At 36.7% G+C, this 22,198-nt stretch overlaps 2 protein-coding genes across 2 annotated transcripts; one reads left to right on the top strand and one right to left on the bottom strand.

Moving 5' to 3' along the window:
* Positions 1–441: 441 nt before the first annotated feature.
* On the top strand, positions 442–14,992 carry tsen2 (TSEN2 tRNA splicing endonuclease subunit). Its single transcript, XM_056468443.1, is given in 12 exon segments — positions 442–745; positions 3,293–3,359; positions 3,501–3,540; positions 4,192–4,380; positions 4,382–4,652; positions 5,186–5,260; positions 6,867–6,917; positions 7,266–7,404; positions 9,984–10,020; positions 11,236–11,347; positions 13,234–13,323; positions 14,833–14,992. Coding segments are annotated over 12 exon segments (1,317 nt in total). The 5' UTR covers positions 442–559; the 3' UTR covers positions 14,893–14,992.
* A 67-nt stretch (positions 14,993–15,059) lies between these two features.
* Positions 15,060–21,257, bottom strand: mkrn2os.2 (MKRN2 opposite strand, tandem duplicate 2). Its single transcript, XM_056468444.1, has 4 exons — positions 20,439–21,257; positions 18,983–19,032; positions 18,339–18,507; positions 15,060–16,574 (listed from the first exon to the last, which is right to left on the bottom strand). The coding sequence occupies exons 1-4, from the start codon at positions 20,639–20,641 to the stop codon at positions 16,328–16,330; spliced, it is 669 nt and encodes a 222-aa protein (XP_056324419.1). The 5' UTR covers positions 20,642–21,257; the 3' UTR covers positions 15,060–16,327.
* Positions 21,258–22,198: the final 941 nt, after the last annotated feature.

The raw sequence follows: 22,198 nt of genomic DNA, 5'->3' as shown, positions 1-22,198 counted from the left end.
GTTGTTAAATACACCTTTTAGCTGTTCAGATTTCTATATCCTATAGGCCTAGTTGTTGTGTTATCATTGCAACTAGCATATACAAGTACAGATTAATTCAAGTACTTTACTATATGGTTAAAGTACACTAAATTGTTGACTAAAATTACTATAGTATAAATAAATGAGGGGAAACCAAGTACTTTGTTGACAGTTTTGTATGTATTTTTCGCTCACACTAGTGTTTATTTAGGAAATATTGCTCTCTACTGGCTATCGCGTGAAAGTACAGTGTTCCAGGTTTTTTAAGTATTGAAATAAATTGCACAGATTGTAAGTTTAATAAATATAGCTCATTTATTTGTATTATTTAATAGCATTGATTACGTTATGTTCGACTTAACCAGAATCTTGTAAATCCGGAACTGTTTTCTGCAGCGCTACCGCTACGAACGGACTGTATTTGCTGCGACACCAGAGCTCACATGCTTTTCGTTGGATCTTCCAAGCATTTGTGATGAAGAAATAACATCTGTAAAGTGTGCAATGTGGTAATTGTGACCGAAATAGCCAGTTCTCCATGACGGATGCCGTGTTTCAGGCTCCTAAGCGGCGGGCGAGGGTTTATGAGTGTTTTGAAGCGGCTCTTCCTGTCCCGCTGAACGCCGCAGATGATGGAGATCATGTGTTCATATGCAGAGCAGAGATTATCGGTCATCATGTGTCCGTCACAAACCCTGCTCATATACAGCATCTGTACCACAGGGTGAGGCTGCTCAGATGTGTAAAGTTGTTTTATTTGCACATATTAAATAGTGAAATCATATTATAATCCAATGACTATTAAAGTACAGCATTGTTCACAGTCAGTCAAATAGAGCTGATGGTATTTTAAAGTCATATTTACACGACCGAAGATTTAAAGTAGCGTAATAAACAATATAGAGAGCGAGTCACGAGCTGTCACTGTTCAGAAATGAACGAATGTGCCAATATAAAACCAACGTTACCTTAATAGACTGCTGGACAGCTGCTGATACTAACAGCTTTATTTGCGGATAACACCAGGATTGTGCTTTGTCACTATTAACCAGTGGTGTAAAGTAACTCATTACAAATATTCAAATGACTGTAATTGGGTAGTTTTTCCTCAGGAATTGTAATTTACTGAGTAGTTTTATAAATGTGTACTTTTACTTTCTCTTGAGTACATGATTAGTGCTGTATCTGTACTTTTACTCCACTACTTTCCTTCAACCTGCAGTCACTACTTTATTTTTTTCTTGTCTATGAGGATTAGAGAAATCAGTCCTGCGACTCCAATCAGATCACACATAGAAGGTAAATCACATCATAATGAACTACTTCAAGACATGTGCGCTTTACATTGCAGCTAACTGTTTGGAAGCATTGAAAGTGTCCAAGATGTCCTAGTCTTTACACGCATTGACCCAGAGATTGTTTAGATGCATGTCACTGATGACAAGATGACGGATGTTTACTGTATGATGACCGAAATGGCCTTAAACACCCAGCAGACACATCAACATGACGTCAGATTGACGTTATACTCACGTTGTGGGGATGCTGCATTTTGTTTGGAAATGAAAATCGGGTTGACGTTATAACTTAACCTAATGCCGACGTCAACATCCAACCTAAAATCAACCATATATCAACGTCTAATGATGTTACAGCTTGATGTTGTGTCGATGTTACCACTATGACGTCTATCAGACGTTGGATTTTGGTTGCCATACCTGGTAAATAAATGTCAGTATTTGACATCAATATGATGTTGGTTTAAGACGTTGGCTTGAGGTTGGATTTTGGTCAACTTCTAACAACCTAAAATCAACAAAATATCAACGTCATTTGTCGTTATTGGACATCTGAATAACATTGTCCTTAGACGCTGACTAGACGTTGAATTTAGGTCATCTGACATCACAACCTAAATCTAACCTAATATTAACATCTTATGACATGTGCCTGCTGGACATGTTACATGTAAATGCATCAGCGTTTTACAGCGTAATACTCACTACTCATGAGTACTTTAAAGGGCTACTTTTTACTCATACTTTGAGTAATATTTAGAACAGGTACTTTACTCGCACTACATTTTTAGGTAAGTAATAGTACTTGTACTTAAGTATGCTTTTTCAGTACTCTTTCCACCACTTCTATTAACTGTGGTTTTACGAGAGTAAAATCGCTTATATATGATGATTCGTTAAGGTAAAGGTGGTTTTATATTCGCACATTCACTCATTTCTGAACAGTCAGCTTATTATAACTAAAGAATAACTACAACATATCAATTACTGCAGTTGTTGTGTTACCATAGCAACTGTAGAATCACCACAACAGAATAATTACAGTAGTTGTTGTTACCATAGCAACTGTAGAATCACCACAGCAGATTAAATACTGTAGTTGTTGTGTTACCATAGCAACTGTAGAATCGCCACAACAGATTAATTACTGTAGTTGTTGTGTTACCATAGCAACTGTAGAATCACCATAACAGATTAATTACTGTAGTTGTTGTGTTACCATAGCAACTGTAGAATCACCACAACAGATTAATGACTGTAGTTGTGTTACCATAGCAACTGTAGAGTCACCATAACAGATTAATTATAGTAGTTGTGTTACCATCGCAACTGTAGAATCACCACAACAGATTAATGACTGTAGTTGTGTTACCATAGCAACTGTAGAGTCACCATAACAGATTAATTATAGTAGTTGTGTTACCATAGCAACTGTAGAATCACCATAACAGATTAATGACTGTAGTTGTGTTACCATAGCAACTGTAGAATCACCACAACAGATTAATGACTGTAGTTGTGTTACCACAGCAACTGTAGAGTCACCATAACAGATTAATTATAGTAGTTGTGTTACCATAGCAACTGTAGAATCACCATAACAGATTACAGTCGTTGTGTTACCATAGCAACTGTAGAATCACCACAACAGATTAATTACTGTAGTTGTTGTGTTACCATAGCAACTGCAGAATCACCATAACAGATTACAGAAGTTGTGTTACCATAGCAACTGCAGAATCACCTTAACAGATTACAGTAGTTGTGTTACCATAGCAACTGTAGAATCACTACAACTGTTTAATTCCAGTACTTTACTATAGTATGGATCAAAAACATGACAGTGTTTACCATGAATTCATACAATATATATCTTCATGTGGGAATGTGGTTATATTAAACCAGAATTGTTTACCGTGTTGACTGAGACATTTTAACCAAAGCTTAATTGTGTTGTGTTCTTGTTGCTGAAGGGTTACTTTGGGAAAGGAGTTTTCTCCAGATCCAGATCTGAGCATATGATCTCTCCACAGTGGAAATGTAGGTTTTGACAGCATATGTCATTGTTGTGGATCTTATAGGCATCAAATCTGCTCTTATTTACTTTCTTTTTTATTTGTTTTAAAAGTAAAGCATTGATATGTGTTTTATGATTTTGCTGTGTTGTGATTTGCTTTTTAGATGTTGGTGACAGATGCCTACCTGTGATTTCTTCATCAGAGTAAGACCATACTCACTGTATAACTGTATATCTCACTGTATTTATGTTGACTCCAAGATAAACCTTAAACATTTAATCTCAGTCTGTGCTTTTGTATTCTTGTTTTCTCATGTTTATTTTTTAGACCTGATGTATGTATAGTAGAACCATTTTCTTTTCTGTACTGCTTTTTTCTTTTCCTACTCTACATGTCCTTATTTGTCTGCATTGAAAAGCAGCTTTTTTCCCTACATGCCTTTTCACATTAGCGTGTTTCTCAGCAGAAGAAGTGCTCATAGTTGGTAAACTCAGAGCGCAGTGAATATGAGAGTACAACAAATCATTATTTTACAATATTATTTGCTGAAATAATGACAGAAAAACTGCAGGATGGTGTTATCAAGACTTTTAGAAAGAGGAAAACAATAGTGTGAGACTGATAATGGCGGACATGAGAGAATAATGTCAGATTTACTGTCCTGCCCCCATACACATCCTGCATCACATTGATGCAAGGATGATATAATACATACAGAAATACATATTAAATGGACATGCAATTTTTAAATCTCACTATTAAGATGCTGATGAGTGTTAATCGCCTCATAACAGTCTTGTGAAAAGGCTCCGTTTAACATATCCAAATACTAATATTGCTGTAATTTCCTGCAGGTATCAGCAGCGCCTCAGCTTGGCTCGTGCGGCTCTGGTGATGCAGGATCTGGAGGAGGAATCAGTCAATAATGCACTGCAGATCCTCACAGAACCAGTGGAGTTTAACACTGAAGAACAGCAAGAGCCAGTAATAAAATCCAACTCTGACGGATCACTAATGGACCAAACCATGGACACAGATTTAAGTCCCAGATCAGACTGAGTCTGCACCGCCTCAGCGGCAGGGAAACCCACTTTATGATCCTCTGGCTGAAATCTGTCCTGAAAAACTGGACCAGAGTTTACAAGCCGATGAGAAATGCAAAAAACATGATGACTGGACTTCTCAGTGTGGCTGTAGAGCAGATGAGGAGCACATGAACAGATCGACCATGCAAAAAGCTCAAACCTATGAATATGTCCTGGTGGAGTCTGAAGACGAGCATAATGAACAATTAACCCAGGAGAGCGACTCTACTGTAAATAAAACTGCACATTTCATTTATAAAATCAAAAGCTAGAGATGGAAAGGCCAAACAATGGATCACAATTCACTCTGCCGATTAGAGATGTGCCATAAATTATGTTTATTTCATGTGCTAAGAAATTCATTGGTTGTTTATCCAAATTTGACCAATCAGACGGGGCTGTACTATCTTTAGCCCCGCCTCTGCCAGTAGTTGCTGTTCTGCTAGTGGAAGAAATCAAGATGAGAAATGACAACAGCCAATCAGAGTCAGAATATCTGTGTCTGTTTACAGTCAGTCGTAGTGATCTCAGATCAATGTTTTATGTGTAATTGTTAACTTTTGTGGCTAGCAGGCTTGTAATAATGGGGATAATGTACATCCAGCCAATGGTTATCACAGAATAAAGCTGGACAGGTTTATCAGCAGCAGTGGTATAAGGCTTGATGTATATTATCCTTCACATTGACTCAGCTTAGTCTTGTTTTAGAGCACACTGTTGTATATGGAGAGGTGATTAATGATGATGGTTTTCCTCTGGTCAGGATCAGCCAGGTGAGCTGGTGTGCAGAATCAACCCGTTCCCCATGCTGGAGTACCTGCAGCTCAGTTATGAAGAGGTGAGTGGCCCGTCAACCTCAGTCTGCATGCGAGGAGCACAATTAAAAGCTCAATTATAATATTTAAATATATTATAAAATATAGCTTCAACAGCAGTTATCAGGGGTTCAAGTGATTTGTGTTTTTAAGTGATAATAATAATAATAATAAATGTTAAATACGATGTGCTTTTCTTAATCTCAAAGCCCTACAAGATATACAACAACAAATACAAAATGCAGAGAATTACAAGCTTCCAATGTGAGTTGGAATACAGTTTAACGTGACATTTATAGCCATACTGAAAGCAGAAGCAGATCATTCACCTCAGATCTTAAGATAACTAGCAGACGCTTTCAGAACTGAGACTCCAATAACATCAGTCCCTTAGTGCTCTATTAATAATGTTAATTAATTAAAATCGTTGACCATTTCATTGGCAGTGCAGTGACTATTTAAAGTTTCTGTTGTGTTTTGTCGCTGGAATCTAACAGTGTTTCATCATGTGTTGTTGCGTCACACAGCGCCTGCCATAACGATATCATTTTTCAATATATCATGCAGCCCTAGCTGATTGCTCCAATTTGGGTGTGTGATCTCATTATTAAACCTGCTCCAGAGCAGATTTACCATACAGCGGACGTTACCATGATGAGAAAACGAGATCAAAACCAACTCGCCTCCTTGAGCCTGAAAACTCAAGAGTTTGCTCAAACTAAGCATGAATTTACTGGGGTAAAACCCTAAACCGGCTTTCAGCAGCAGGCTTGTGGTGTATTTCACAAACTTAGAGGGACAGTTCACCCAAAGATGAACATTTACTCTTCATTTACTCTCACTCAAGTCTTTCTAAACTGTTATGAGTTTCTTCTGTTGAATACAAAACAAGAAGGGTCTATATTATATGTTTAAATATCCTAAATTAGGTATATTTAGCTAATTTAAAAGGACAGTTCTGTCCAAAATCAACATTTCCTCTCCATTTATTTATAATCAAGTGGTTGTTAAACATTAAGAGTTTCTTTCTTCAGTTGAACACAAAAACAAAACGGGTTTTCCCCCGTTACATGTTTTAAACATCATAAATTAAGCATATTTCTCAGCATGATGCATTCACACTCTCAGAATCCTCTCAGTCATCGCTGTTGATATTCCTGCTGTGTGTTTTCCCCGTCAGTGTGGTCTCCTGCTCCTGCTTTATCCGTCAGCTCGCAGATAAATAGGCTTTTATTGTTGCAGCTGTTTGCTTTCATTGCGCGGAGCCAATTCAAACATACACACAGGAGAAGCTGTGAACGTCTTTTCTCCTCCGCTGAGTGTTAATTCAACCTCCCGCTCACTGAATCTCATTAATATCAGCACATCTCCTCATTCCGCACTGAAATACACCCTGGAGTCCAATCACGAGCGCTTGAGGAATGCGTGTGCTTTAATTTATCATCCCGACTGTATGTTTTACCTTTCTCTGACGTCCCCCTGTGTGTGTGCTAGCCGGAGTTCGCTGTGATTTAGGACACATCCCAACATGAACTTGTTAGCAGATCAGTTGTGAAACACCTGCAGGGTGGGCGGCTGAATCATTTGTTTTATTAATAAGTTCCTTGTTCTTGTTTTTTTGTGTTTCAGGCTTTTTTTCTGGTGTATGCTCTCGGATGCTTGTCAGTTTATTATAACGGGGTGAGTTTTGGCTCTCTCAAAGCAAGTCTCTCATATAATAGATCTACTAAAAGACAGAAAATATTACTGTACAAACTGTATTGTAAAGAAATCATATGAACATTTTCAAATTAGTCAATAATAATACTGAAATTAGCTTAAAAACTGAATAAATATAGATGTACACACATTTACACAAGTGAATAAATAGACTCAATGATGGGCTAAAAATCTGTGGATATTGGCAAGTACGCATCACCCTAGCTATCGGTATCATCAAAATACAATATGGATGGACCTCTAGTCTTTAGTGTTGTTTTAATGTAATTTCAGTGCCGTTATTGATTGTAAGTCTTGTGTTTTCTGTAGGAGCCTCTGTCCGTCGCTCAGCTGTGGACGATGTTTCGCTCACTGCAGCCAAACTTCTGCTTCTCCTACACGGCGTATCATTATTACCGCAGTAAAGGCTGGGTGCCGAAGTCTGGAGTTAAATACGGGACCGACTTCAGTAAGACAAACACACACAAAAAAAGTTGCTTGTAATTTTTTTAATAATTTATAGTAAATGCTTGTGTTTTTTGAACCATACTATAGTAGCTGTATTATGCTATGCAGAATATAGTATCCACAACTCTTTGTTAATGAATGCTTCAGCATACTGTAGGATTAACTATTGTGAATTGATACACTGTAATAAACACTGGGTAATGCTTTATAATAACTGCACATTGTAAATCAATTATTAAGCATTAGCAAATATTCATCATCTGTTAAGCATTAACTCTACTTTAGTCAGCAGGTTATAAATGCAGCTACACATGCTGTATTCCTGGTCTATCAGCACATAAAAATGTGCTTAATGATTTTGTTTTCATACTGTAATGATTAATTTTCATTATTAACAAAGCAGTTGTTTACGAGTGGGTGGTGTTTTTTAAGATCATTAAGAGTAAGTGATTAATAAACTATTCAGATCAACATTTATATAGCTTATGTTTTATGGTTAAAATGCTGTATTAACACAATTCCTACACTTTTGTGAGCTCATCTGAAGTGAGGACTTGGTAAATCCTTGATAAACGACAAGTAAAGACACCCAACAGAATAAGGAAACAAACAACAGTGATTCAGAACAATTTAAGATAATAATAGGATCATTTCAGATACAAAATGAAACATGAAAAATAAATCTGATCTCCAGTTTGAACATAAAATAAAATCATGAAAGTAAATGCAGTTTGAACAGCACTGAATAACATCTCTTTTCATGCTTTTTATGATATTTGTAAAGTAGACATTAATTTCTAAAGTAGTATGAGTAGTTTTGTAGCATTTAGCATCTAAAAAATATATCTTTTTTTTAATGACACGTGGATTGCTGTAGCAAAGTAATGCTTTACGACTGATGAGTATCCTTGTTGGAAATTAATAAATAACTGTTGCTCAGTAATATCCATCAAAAATCAGTCACCAGATGTGGAAACTAGCAATTGTAAGCTTTCAAATGATATATAGTTTGTCATGATTGCTTTATGTTTAGATTACAATATTACGTTTTAAATATGTATCCATAAATGCTCCCACAGGCTGTAGGGTGACAGTAAATGCGTTGTAATCTACTACTCTTCTTACATAATCAAAAACTGTGGAATAAAACGTGTTCAGAAGACTAATCTTTCCAATAATATACAGCTGAGGGCAAAATTCAATTAAATTTTCAACCTTTTACACCTTTTTTTTGGATTTGCCAAACATTCGTGATCAATTAACCAGCGGAAAATCTTCTCTCGCCCTGCACATTTCCTAATGCTGGTTCTGTGAACTGTCAACAACACTTCCTCAGACAGTCTCGTGCTCTGCAGACACACAGAGATGTGCATTTTGGGACTTAAAAAAATGCATCAGGCCGTAGTTTCTAAATCTCCTTAAATGTCCAGGATTCAGCTTTTGCTTTCTAAAGCTGTTGTTATTGTATGCATTTTAATGCTTTTTATTTAAGCCTTTGAAAGAAACATGAGAGAAACATTAAATAGTTCATTCTTGAATCTAAACGACTTTACTAAATACTCGGAGAGGACGAAATGACATTTATACTAGCTGCAAAATACATGTTCACCATTAGAAATGGTTCATCGAATAATTTGCCTTATTTAAATAATTTACACTTTTTATTCTTGTATTTATTATAATTTTTAGCAATATTGTTTTTATTCCCCTTTCCATCATTTATTTCTCATTTTCTGTACATATTATTAATTTCATGATGTTCATATATTACATATTTCATACATATCAAAAATGGCAATACTGTACAAACTGTCATGCCAGTAAAACAACTAGAACTCTTTATTTATTTATTTATTTATTTTAAATAACTTTAACCCATTGAAAAAAACAGAGTCATAATAAATAAAAATATAGTTAAAAATCACATTATTTTTGGTTTATCACATGTAGTTGACCATTTATGTGCTGTGGGTAAATGGTGTGTTTAAATCTGGCCCCCACCGCAAGTATATTTCAGACCTGTGACTTGCCTAATTACCATAACTTTACCCTAATTAACCTAGTTAAGCCTTTAAATGTGACTTTAAGCTGAATTTTAGTGTCTTGAAGTATATCTAGTCTAATATTATGTGCTGTCATCATGACAAAGAGAAAATAAATCAGTTATTAGAGATGAGTTATTAACACTATTATGATTAGAGATGTGTTTTCTTCGTTAACTATTAATGGGTTAAACTGGACTGTAAGGGCACAGAATCCTCCAGTGTTTATTTGTGTGTCTGTGAAAGATTCATCGCTCACCCGGATCTGACTGAGTCCAGCGGGTCAAAGATTTTCCAGTAGTGTCAGTAACACAGCAGCAGGACGCACTGATGAATTATTCAGCTGTATTAAGCATTGCTTTCCTCGCTCTCCGACCCGCTGTACCGCCGTCTCGTTGACACCGCATGGAAAGGAGAGTCTTGGCTGTGAATTCAGACTCTCAGCGTCTGCTGTGTTGACACTCGACTCGGACGCCTGCTGAAATATACATCTCAGATTGTCATGCGCTGATAGTGTTTGTGTTTCTCTCTCCTCTAGTGCTCTACAGAAAAGGACCACCGTTTTATCATGCAAGGTGCGTTTCAGGCAGACATCATGTTCAGCTGTTGTGCTGTTAAAGGGATAGTTCACTCAAAAATGCTCACAATCAAGTGGGTGTAAAATATTCAGTGTCTTCGGTTAATCGCAAAGAAAGAGGGTCTTTACTCTGTTACATGTTTTAAATGTCATTATAAATTAGGTATATTTCACAAACTTAAAGGGATAGTTCACTCAAAAATGAACATTTACTCTCCATTTACTCACAATCAAGTGTTTCTAAACTTTTATGAGTTTATTTCATCTGTTGAACACAAAATTAGAGGGTCTTTACTATATTACAGCGGGAAAAATAAGTATTGAACACATTGTCATGTATTTTCCTGGGAATAATATTTCTAAAGGAGCTGTTGACATGGAATTGGACCATATTTTGGTAAAAACCCAAATGAGTCTCATCTATCAAATCTGAGCTTTATTTAGTATTCTCTATTGGATTGGGGTCAGGTGATTGGCTGGGCCATTCTACAGCTTGATTTTCTTTCTCTGAAAGCATCTGAAAGTCTCCTTGGGTGTGTTTTGGATCATTGTCTTGCTGAAATGGTTTCATCTTCATCCTCCTGCTAATGTAGATGTTGGACTGAAGCAGCTGATATTCATTTACACTGAGGAAAGGCAGAGGGTTGCTGAAGAACTACTGAGAGATTTCAGCTGCTGTCTGGGCTTTCACTGTCGAACTACACCTCCCTTTCTTCATGTGTTCAACACTTTTACTCTGCGTCATTTCATTTTATTACACAGAACTTCATTTGTAATCTAATTAGATTGGTTTTCTTTGCATATGTGGATTGCTTTGGTTGTTACCAATATCTGGTGAAAATTTCAAGTCATCAGCACCTTCAAGAATATGTTTTCTGAGAAAAATGGAGATGTGTACAATACTTATTTCCCCCACTGTACATCATTACTCTTTTAAATATAGTACATTTATGCAAAATGTAATGTAATTTAATATATTTAGCAAACTTAAAGGGTTAATTCACCCTAAAATGAACAATTTCTTATTTGCTCATGGTGTGTGGTACTCTAGTAGATCTAAACTACTGTGTTTCTTCTGTTGAACACAAAGCTTTAACTGAATGGTGTGTAATTGAAGTGTTGTTAGTTTGTGTTCAGTTGTTCAGTGGTTGTGTATGTAGTGGACGAGTGTTATTAAGTGTAATTAAAGTGTTATTTATTTGTTTGTGTTCAGTTATTCAGTGGTTGTGGATACAGTAGACGAGTGTTTCAGAAGATCATCTCTGCGTCCCTTCAGCTGGAGATCTCTGGCCACTCTCAGCAGAACCACTGGAAACGTCTCCAAGGTGAACCACGTCATAAATCCAGTCACATTTATTAATCTAGTGCTTTATATACGATAACCACATCATAAATCCAGTCACATTGAGTTCTGTAGCACTATATATACGATAACCACATTATAAAACCAAGAATGTGTATGTTAGTATAATACATAACATTTTAGTTTTGCAAAACATGTTTTAGCCTATAATTGACTGAAAATCAAAGCTAAATATCTGAACAAATGATATTTCTAAATTTGAGGTTGATATCTCTGAAGAAAATGAGCTTTCAGACAGATTTAGTTTGGCTGCAGTACCAGACATGATCACCGGTTGACATTCAGTTTCTATTGGTGACCATACAAGAGCGCCCCCTATCTTTTAATGAATATGAACTGTATTTCTTGATATTTTTTAACAATATTTGTAAAGTACAATTCTAAATTATTATGGGCAGTTAGGTGGTATTTGATTTGAGTTTAGCCTCTAAAAGCATCTAAACTAAATGTTTACATGTGGATTGCTGTAGCAAAGTAATGTATTATGACTCTGAGTATCTTCAATAAATAACTGTAATAATAAAATCAGTCACCAGATGTGGAAACTAGCAATTGTAAGCTTTCAAATGATATATAGTTTGTCATGATTGCTTTATATTTAGATTATAATATTTAGATTTAAATATGTATCTGTAAATGCTCCCACAGGCTGTAGGGTGACAGTAAATGTGCTGTAATCTACTGCACTTCATACATAGCAAAAAACAATGGAATTAAACATGTGTTTCCAGCGATTATATATCCAAGTTGCAATATTAGAGAGGCAAAACAGACCAGATAAATTGAAAAGAGAGATGATTTATTAACAAAAAGTATAATTAACACACGTATTTAAAGCAATCAAAGTCAGTATAAATGGAAGTCAGTAGTGAAAAGCATGTGTATTGTAGTGAACTGAGCTCAAAACAACTCAAATAAATCAAAAACGCCAGGGCAGGGACGTCCGGCTAATTGAGCTCCCTCTCAGAAAGACTGCCGGACTCTTTATAGGCACCACATAATGGGTCTCAGGTGAGATGACACACCCACCAATTTGCAATCATGCAGGCTCTGCAAATCACAAAGACTCAATCAACAAACAGCTCCCACATGGGACCTAACAAGATATATAGTGTATAGTCTGTCACAATTAGAGAAGGATTCAATTGCAAAAAACTAATGTAACCTTTGTTATATTTCCATTTATTTTGTCACATAAGTGGTTAATGGAAATGTTTACGAAGGTGTCTTCTGGAGGGATTTTAGAAGATTTACCTTTAACTTGTGTGACTTTTTCAGTGTTGTTGTTTATATTTGTTATTTGTTCAGTGAATGATTAAGGAACGGTCATGATTGTAAATGATATATTGAATATTTAGTACAAGTGTCACCATGAATATAGCTAATGCTGCTGATATGGCAATAAAACAAACACATAAATAGATCAATAAATAAAAATATCTGCTCACAGTCATCACCTTTATGCTATAAAATCACAGGTTAACCAACTCTGTATATAATAACGTTTAATTGATTATAATTTTAACTTAATTTGATTGTAATGCAATAATGTGCACCTTTAGTGAAGCTACATTGAAAGAATAATTGTAAAAAGCACTATACAAATAAACTTCAGTGGAATCGAAATTGATAAATAAGTCAACTTTAAGAAGAGTGAATAAAATAATGTGAGACTGATAGCAGCAGCCAGAAAAAAAACAATGTCATATTCACTGTCCTACCCCCGTACATGCTGCATCACACAGCGTAATTCAGGTTTTTTCAGTAATGTGTGTGTGTGTGTGTCTGTCTGTCTGTCTGTCTGTCTGCGTGCGTGCGTGCACGTGCGTGTGTGTGTTCTCTCTGCAGGAACTGATGCTCTGCTTCATCATCGCTCCATCAGATGTGACTGGAGATCTGCTGTTTTCTCCTCAGTGTCTCAAACGCTTCTCAGTGCAGGTCAGACCACTGGACACACTTTACGTTCGATTACATTCATCAAATATTATAACTTAAACACACTCAATTATTTGCCCTCTTGTGAAAATCAAGTATTTTTCCAAAATATATTTTCCAAGTGATGTTTAACAGAGATAGATTTTAAAACATAATAGGGTAACACATTAGAGTAATGGTCCATTAAAGTCCACATGAAATCTAAAGAATTTGGTTCGCTCATGTTGCTAGTTTTGTACTGAACAATTCATCTGTGCATGTCATTAAGGGAAAAACAATAGTCTGATATCTAAAAATGCACTTCCTGTTTGCTTTCAGTTAAATTCTCAGATTAGGTTTGTCTGAGGTATTGGGTGTGGCTAACATACTTAACCACGCCCCTCCAGCTGTCAGTTTTGACATCAAACAGAAATGGTGAGCAGGAGGAGGAGTCTGTTAGGTTGTAATAACTCTCCCCAAACACTTTTCCCCATCTTTCTGAATGACACGCCTACTTTACTACATCCAATCAGCTCACAGTAGAAAAAACAAGCCACGCCCATTGGTTACTCATTTAATATTCTGTTCCTCTAGGAACTGCAGCACAATACGAAACCACAGCTTCTGTTCTATGTGGACTTTAAGCATATTTACTAACATTAACTAAGTATGAATAATCTTGTACAGCATTTATTAATCATAGTTCAACATAAACTGATGCATTATTAAAATCCAAAGTTGTGCTTGTTAACATTAGTTAATGCACCATGAGTTACCATGAACTATCGTTATTTAACTTAACGTTAACAAGCATGAATAAATACTGTAATAAATGTATTACTAATAGTTTGTTCATGTTAGTAAATACATGAACTGATGGGCCATTATTTGAAAGTGTTAACCATTATAGTGTTAATAACTCATCTCTAATAACTGACTTCTTTTCTCTTCGCCATGATGACAGCACATAATATTAGACTAGATATTCTTCAAGACACTAGTATTCAGCTTAAAGTGACATTTAAAGGCCTAACTAGGGTAATTAGGGTAAAGTTAGGGTAATTAGGCAAGTCATTGTATAACAGTGGTTTATTCTGGAGGCAATCCAACACTAATATTGCTGAAGGGGGCGAATAATATTGACCTTAAAATGGCTTTAAAAAAAATTTAAAACTGCTTTTATTCTAGCTGAAATAAAACAAATAAGACTTTCTCCAGAAGAACAAATATTAGAGGAAATACTGTGAGAAATTCCTGAATCTGTTCAACATCATTTGGGAAATATTTAAAGAAGAAAAAAACATCACAATATATATATATATATTTATATATACACACGATACAAGATATACAGAAATTCAGACATCTGTGTAACAATACAGTTTTGCTTTTATGTTTTGTGTGTGCGTCACGTTTACATAATAAATCTAATAATGCACAAACATGTATTATGCTAAAACAAACTTTTATTTATTGTGGATGTGATTGATCTGTGCGTGATTAATCATGATAGATATATGTGTTGTGTTTCAGGAGGTGCTGATGAGCAGATGGGTTTCCTCTAAAGAGCGAACCGAACAGGAGGAAATCTAGACATTCACAAGAGATCATTCCTGTCTTTCCCAATCATCTTTATTTATGTTGATGAATAACATGCAGAGATCGTTCAACAATAAATGCACACATGGGGAAATCAGTGTCATGTGTTGTTTTATCACTTAATGATCAATACATCATGATAGTATACAGCGCTCAGCAGAAGTCAGCACACCGCCTTTACAAACGTATATTTGGGGTTTTTATTCTGCCAATATAGGCGATCATTTTGGTACGTTTAAACCAGGGGTGCCCAAACTATTTCATATTGAGGGCCTACAACTAAATATCATTAAGAGCCATTAGCTGAAGACAAATATACCAAACTAATTTACATTAAAGTTCCCATGGGTCATTTCTTCATTTCATAATATTTCAAAATAAACAGAAAACATCAGTGTGAATCATATTAATAAGAACAGAAATAAACAGCAATAAGAACAATCACATTTGTAACATAGCAGAGTATAAATATAACATATAAATACAAACTTTATATTTTTTATTACAATTTTATTTACTATTTTCCCCTGATCATCTTAATTTGCGTGTCCTCATTTTTGCACAGTGATGTTGTTTTGTTAGATTAGTTGATCAGTGTTTTCTTCAGTACTGACTATTCTAATGTATCTGCACACATATATTGCTGTAGAGAAAATGACTGTATTTCCCAGTGTTGGGTTGCAGCTGGAAGGGCATCCGCTGAATAAAACAAATGCTGGATAAGTTGGCGGTTCATTCCGCTGTGGCGACCCCAGATTAATTAAGGGATTAAGCCAAAGAAAAATGAATGAATATTACTGTAAAAGAGAGGTGAAACTCATTTATAATGATCACTGTATGTGCTTTACTTGGGTTACTTACAGTTAAAATGGTCAATTTACTCATGGAACCAACCCAGGCTCATACTGATTATGTACCTCTGTATACATTTCTGGAGAGCATGAGATACGTCCCCTGAGGTGCGTTTTATTGCAGTTTTGGTGAATCCACCAGAGGCTGCTGTGTACGCTTTATGAGTAAGTTCTGGTAAGCGTGAAAACGAACGGCGTCTTACAGCCCTGTAGTGTTTGTTTTAAAGACATGATGCAGCCATACGTTCCTCTGGCTACATCATTCCCCATCTCCAGAAATGAATATAGGGTTATGTTTACAGAAGGAGCCTGTGTTGCATAGAGCAGTTCTCCCCATTAATAAAAAATATGGGTTATTATAAATCAATAAATAGCCCATATTCTACTCATTCTTGAGCATATATGACTTTTCCATCAGTACTGTGGATCAACTGAATGCAGATATGACAGTAAAGCAGATCCAGCGGTGTCGTTTCTGTTGTTAGTGTGATTAACAGGCACGTTTTGCATCTTTCAATCCAATGTCACCTTGATACAAGATGTATGAATATTGAGTGTTATTTTGCAGTGAAGCTCCATCAGTTCTGGTTGTTTTCTTCCATTGGGTCGTCCTGAGAGTTTCTCCTTGGGTTGTTGACAGTGTAGAAGTGGTTCTGGGTTATCTGGCCGCACAGCATTATGTATTTGGAGGCTCTTTTAATGCGGGGCAGAACAAACGAGTGTGTGAACTCATCTTTGCTGAGCGCGCGCTTGGACTGCGTGGCCAGAACACAGTTGATGAACATCAGTGTGAAGCTGAAGCAGTTGTGGCTCTCTTCATTAAAGCTGGAAAACACAAACAAATACCCGCTAGCTTTATTTTTAAGCTAAAAATGAGACTTTGTTTCTGCTTTTTGTATACGTCTATTTATGTAGTGCTTTATATGTTTAGCGTTGTCAAAAGTTCATATTTACTAAATATATATTTTATCTTCTTTTTCCTCTTCGTTTATATGTGGAGATTTCATATTTTTAATATATTTAGTGCTGTCAAATGATTAACTTGTGAATAGTGATATAAAATAATTAAATATATATATATATATTTAGAAAATATACTGTATTTTATCTGTTTTATTTTAAATAAATCTATTTATCCCCTCTTGTGCTGTCAAAGAGTTAATCGTGATTAATCACATCCAAAATAAAAGTTCATTTTATTACAAAGTGTATTTGATCTTTTTAAATCTGTGATCTTTTTTTCTTATTTTCGTATGTTTCAGGAGTTCACACTCAGCTGATGATTGATTATAAATCGTGTTTGGCATGTTGTCCCAGGCGAGAGCCCTGAGCTCAGATGATCCTCGAGCGTTGGGCTCCCTCCCGTTCGCAGGCCGAGAGGGGAGTTTGAGCTGAGGTAGATCTCGAGAACCTTTTATTTATTTTTTTATTTATTTATTAATGGGGCTAGTGATAAATTAAGGATTGCTGTACAGAGATAAACTGTTGGTTAAGAGCTTGACTATAGTGTCAGTTTGGATTGGTCCCAACCCTTTTCCTGGAGGCACACCAACAGTACATATTTTGCATGTCTCCCTTACCTGACTAATTAACTTCAGGTTTTGGAGTCTCTTCTTATGTTCTAATTAGGTGATTCAGGTGTGTTTGATTAGGGAGACATTGAAAAGCTGTACTGTTGGTGTGCCTTCAGGAACAGGGTTGGGAAACACTGGATTAACCTATGGTGCATATTTTTTTGGACAGTAGGAGGAAACCTGAGAACCCGAGGGAAACCCATGCAAGCACAGGGAGAACATGTAAACTCGCCGGCTGGCCTGTTAAGGACTTGAACCAGTGATGCTTTTGCTGTGAGGCAACAGTGCTAACCACTGGGCCACCTTGCTGCCCTATTAAAGAAAAAAGAGGTGGGGTGTAAGGGTGGATTCTTCAAGGTGAAATACCTGAGGTAAGAAACTCTGATTATTTATCGTGAGTTAGGAATTTTCTGATTGGTGAATCGTGGGATAGTTAATGCGGGATCAATCATAAGCACGTGCTCCTCCTGAAATGAGTTTAGAAATAAACTTCACTCAGATTTGATATTTTAAATATATTTAGTGAAGTCAAATAATCGCATTCAAAACAGAAGTTTGATATATTTTTATATACTTTATTTATTTAGATTTTAATAGATCTATTTTCTCTTTTATTTCCCTTTTCGTACATGTTGAGATTGTAAATTTGTATATATTTAGTGCCGTCAAATAATTAATCACATGCTAAATTACAGTTCGTTTTGCCTGTTTGATCTGTTTTTTTCCTCCTTGTCATACGTTAAAATGTGATATTTGATAAATATATTACGTGCTGTCTCGTGATCAATCTAAAATTAAAGTTCATATTTACTAAATATATTTAGAAGAAAATATGCTTCAGATCTTTTCTCCTCTTCATACGTTTACATTTTATATTTAACAAATATTTTAGTGCTGTCAAACAATTAAAATGCATTTTAGAGTCAAAATGAGAAAAGTGAAGTTGAATAGTGTATAAAAACTAATATAGTGTGTGCGTGTGTGTGTGTGTGTGTGTGTGTGTGCAGGTCTTCACCTCTGCCAGAGCGGGTCCCACATCTGAGCGGTGGAGAATTTCTCCAGATATTGATCCCACTGGCTGATCAGGCTGAACATATCCGGCTGCACCAGCGGCACACAGATGCAGCGCTCCCAGCCCTGAGCCTCCCGCTGAACCCCCGCACACGTGTAATTATACACCACGCCTGCAACACACACACATTGAACATGGCTTTTACATTCTTAAAAGACTAAATATGGATGATAAAGGGGTCCTGTTATGCCATAATCCCTTTCATAAGGGTTTAAACACAGTTGTGCGTCAGCAATGTGTGAATATAGATGAACTCTTGTGTGCTGTTCAGATTGACTCCTCTTTGGTGATGTTGGTGACTGTTTTTCCTCCATTGACTTCCATTATAATCACATGTATTGATTGTAAAAGCTATAATCATGCATTATTGATTGCTGCTTTTTTTTTTTTAAAGCATTTTCCCAAAATATGTGTCAGGTTCGTCTGCAAAAATCATCCTGTTTGCTGGAACACAGAGAAAGTTTCAGCCTAGAGTGGATGGAAACGACCCAACAGCACACAAGGGTTAATGCCACCAATGTTTTAACCTAAAAATGTGAACTAAACCAGCAAATTGACTAATACATTTTTAATTCTACAGCACGTACCATTTGTGTTGGTAATTCCTGTATGCAGATCAGACTGTCCATCAAAGTCCCTGAAATAAACACATCATCATCACCATCACCACCATCATCATCATCACCATCACCATCATCATCATCATCACCATCATCATCATCATCATCACCATCATCATCATCATCATCATCATCATCATCCTCATCATCACCATCACCATCACCATCATCATCATCCTCATCATCATCATCACCATCATCATCATCATCATCATCATCATCATCACCATCATCATCACCATCATCACCACCATCATCATCACCATCATCATCATCATCATCACCATCATCATCATCATCACCTTCATCATCATCATCATCATCATCATACGTCACTGTGAGACACTTTATATTCAAACTAATCCTTTAATGAGATCAAGATTATCAACATTAAATGAGGATTTCACTCTTGACTTTCAGTGTTTTGAAGCATACTACAGTAAAATGCATTACACTGTTTATATTACAGCATCTACAGCACTTTAATGAATGCTCCTGTAGTATTAATTACTGTAGTATAGTGAACTGATATAAATACTGTAGTATACTTTAGTTTACAGCTACTAATTAGCTGCTTATTAATAGTTAGTATGGTAGTAGTTGGGTTTAGGTTTGGGGTAGGATTAGAAATGCAGAATAAGATCATACTTTAGATTTACTAATGAACAGTTCATATCTTAATAATAGGCAGTGATTAATAGTGTGATTTAAAGGGCACCTATTATGTAAAAATCACTTTCATGCAGGGTTTAAACCCAGTTGTGTATCAGCAGTGTGTGAATATCTCCAGCTTCTAATGCTCAACGTGAGTTAATTGTGTTTGTTCTAATCAGACTTGATGAATGAAACACTTTGATTGACATCAGAGGGGGAAAGCCCCGCCCACTAGTGCCCATCTCTCCATCTCATTAGCATAAACAGCAGCCCTGAGTGAGAAGCAGCCGTCTGTCCATTAGCCATTAGAGTGTTTGAGCTGCTGAAGATAATGTCAGCATAGACTAAGAGGATTCTAGATGAGGAGTTTTAGATGAACAGCGACAGAAGCATGAAGCACACACTCACACTGAAGTACACATGCACACCTGACCAGCACTCACAACACAGCTCATCTGATTTAGCTCCGCCCTCTTCTGAAAAGAGCACAGTGTCATTTGCATTTAAAGTGACAGTCACCAAAACACCACAATTAGGATCAAAGCCTGAAAGGGTCAGTTTCAGAGAGATCGAGAACATTATCTGTGTGCTATTCTCAGCTCAAACACACACACACACACACTCAGCAGACACAGCTTGTAGAAAGCATCACCTTTACACTAGTGTTATCAATCTCCTTCATATACTCGGCATGCATCATGTCATGTTTATAAAGGCTTCTTATGAACACCTGGTGAAGGGCAGTGTTACCTGCTCCAGAAGATCTCACCTGAGCAGGCGGTCTTCAGCTGACGCCACCAGAAAAGCACATGGGGTTTTGTGTCCATTGCTGAAGGGGTTTGGGATGGAGACCGGCGCCTCCTCCAGCCGCTTCCCGCTCAAACTCTCCCCACATTCAGGACACTGATCCGGCACGAAGAAGCAGAAGATGTCCCTGTGGCAGTGGCTGAACTTGATCACGCTCTTCTCCATGAGTGGAGACTCTACACGAGCAGACGGAGAGCTCTGCAGTAATGCAGGAGTGAACAGCAGATCAGCGGAGGTGTGTATGTGTGTGTGTGTGGATCACGTGTGCAGATCAGCTTACAGATGACAGAAAGCCTGTAGGATCTGTTTGCATGATGGCCACTTCATTAATGTTCATCAGAGCTCACGTGCTGCTGATAGATGCTGGAAAAACACCGCCTTCATCTCCAAATCCATATAGCTAACATTGTGTCGTCAGTCACTTCTTCCAAACCTGTTGGTGCTGAAAACCTGTAACCATTGACTTCCATTGTATTTGTTGCTCATACTCTAAAAGTCATCGGCTTCTAACCTTTTTCAAAATATCTTCTTTTGCTTCCAACAGGAGAAAGAAACTCGTAAAGCTTTGAAACTCCACTTGACGGAGAGTAATAGTGAGTACATTTTCTTTTTTTGGATTGAACTATCCCTTCACAAGGATATTCACCCAGAAGTGAACATTCTGTCTTCATGTACTCACCCTTCACTTCTTTTAAACCTGTTTGTGTTTCTTTTCTCAGCGGAACATAAAGGAAGATATTTTGAAGAATGCTGAAAACCTGTAACCATTCACTTCCACTGTATTTGTTTATTCTACTATGGAAGTCAGTGGTTACAGGTTTTCAGCATTTTTCAAAATATCTTCCTTTGTGTTCAGCTGAATATAGTAACTCATAAAGATGGCGCAGTGGGTTGCACAATCACCTCACAGCAAAAAGGTCGCTGGTTCGAGTCCCGACTGGGTCAGTTGGCGTTTCTATGTGAAGTTTGCATGTTCTGCCCGTGTTGTCGTGGGTTTCCTCAGGGTGCTCCGGTTTCCCCCACAAGTATAAAGACATGTGGTATAGGTGAATTGGGTAAGCTAAACTGTCCACCGAGTATGTGTGTGAACGAGAGTGTATGGGTGTTTCCCAGTACTGGGTTTCAGCTGGAAGGGCATCCGCTGCATAAAACGTGCTGGATAAGTTGGCGGTTCATTCCGCTGTGGCGACCCTAGATCAATAAAGGGACTGAGCCAAAAAGAAAATGAATGAATAAAGATATAAATCCACTTGAGGGTGAGTAAATATCAAGTACATTAATGAAATTTCTGTTATCATTTACTCAATTAGTACTTGTTTCAAACCTTTATGAGTTTCTTTCTTCTGTTAAACACAAAAGAAGACGTTTTGAAAAAGGTTGAAAACCTGTAACCATTGACTTCTATAGTATTTGTTTTTTCTACTATGGAAGTCAATGGTGACAGGTTTTCATCTTTCTTCAAAATATCTTCATTTGTGTTCAACAGAAGAAAGAAACTCATAAAGGTTTGGAAACACTTGAGGTGGATTAAATAGTTACTACATTTTCATTTTTGGGTGAACTAACCCTTTCATTTTGCAAACAATTTCAAAGAAATAGCAAGCACCATACACTCTGAAATAAAACGTGCTGGGTTACTGTTTTAACACAAAACTGAGGTTGAATGGAGTCACCAGCTTTCATCAACACAAATAAAAAGAAGCGTTGTGCTTTCTGATAATA

This window comes from Danio aesculapii, chromosome 11 (genome assembly GCF_903798145.1).
Source record: "Danio aesculapii chromosome 11, fDanAes4.1, whole genome shotgun sequence".
In the NCBI taxonomy this organism is placed as follows: Eukaryota; Metazoa; Chordata; class Actinopteri; order Cypriniformes; family Danionidae; genus Danio; species Danio aesculapii.
Note: the sequence above shows the minus strand (reverse complement) of the source record. Positions and strands in the feature narration are given on the sequence as shown.

Bases quoted from the DNA above. Each gene is read 5' to 3' on its own strand.
- mkrn2os.2 (XM_056468444.1), bottom strand. From the start codon at position 20,641: ATGGAGAAGAGCGTGATCAAGTTCAGCCACTGCCACAGGGACATCTTC. The intron at 19,033-20,438 runs GTGAGATCTTCT...TGTTTATTTCAG, and splicing joins GCTGAAGACCGCCTGCTCAG to GGACTTTGATGGACAGTCTG. The intron at 16,575-18,338 runs GTGAAGACCTGC...TGTGTTTTCCAG, and splicing joins TGGGACCCGCTCTGGCAGAG to CTTTAATGAAGAGAGCCACA.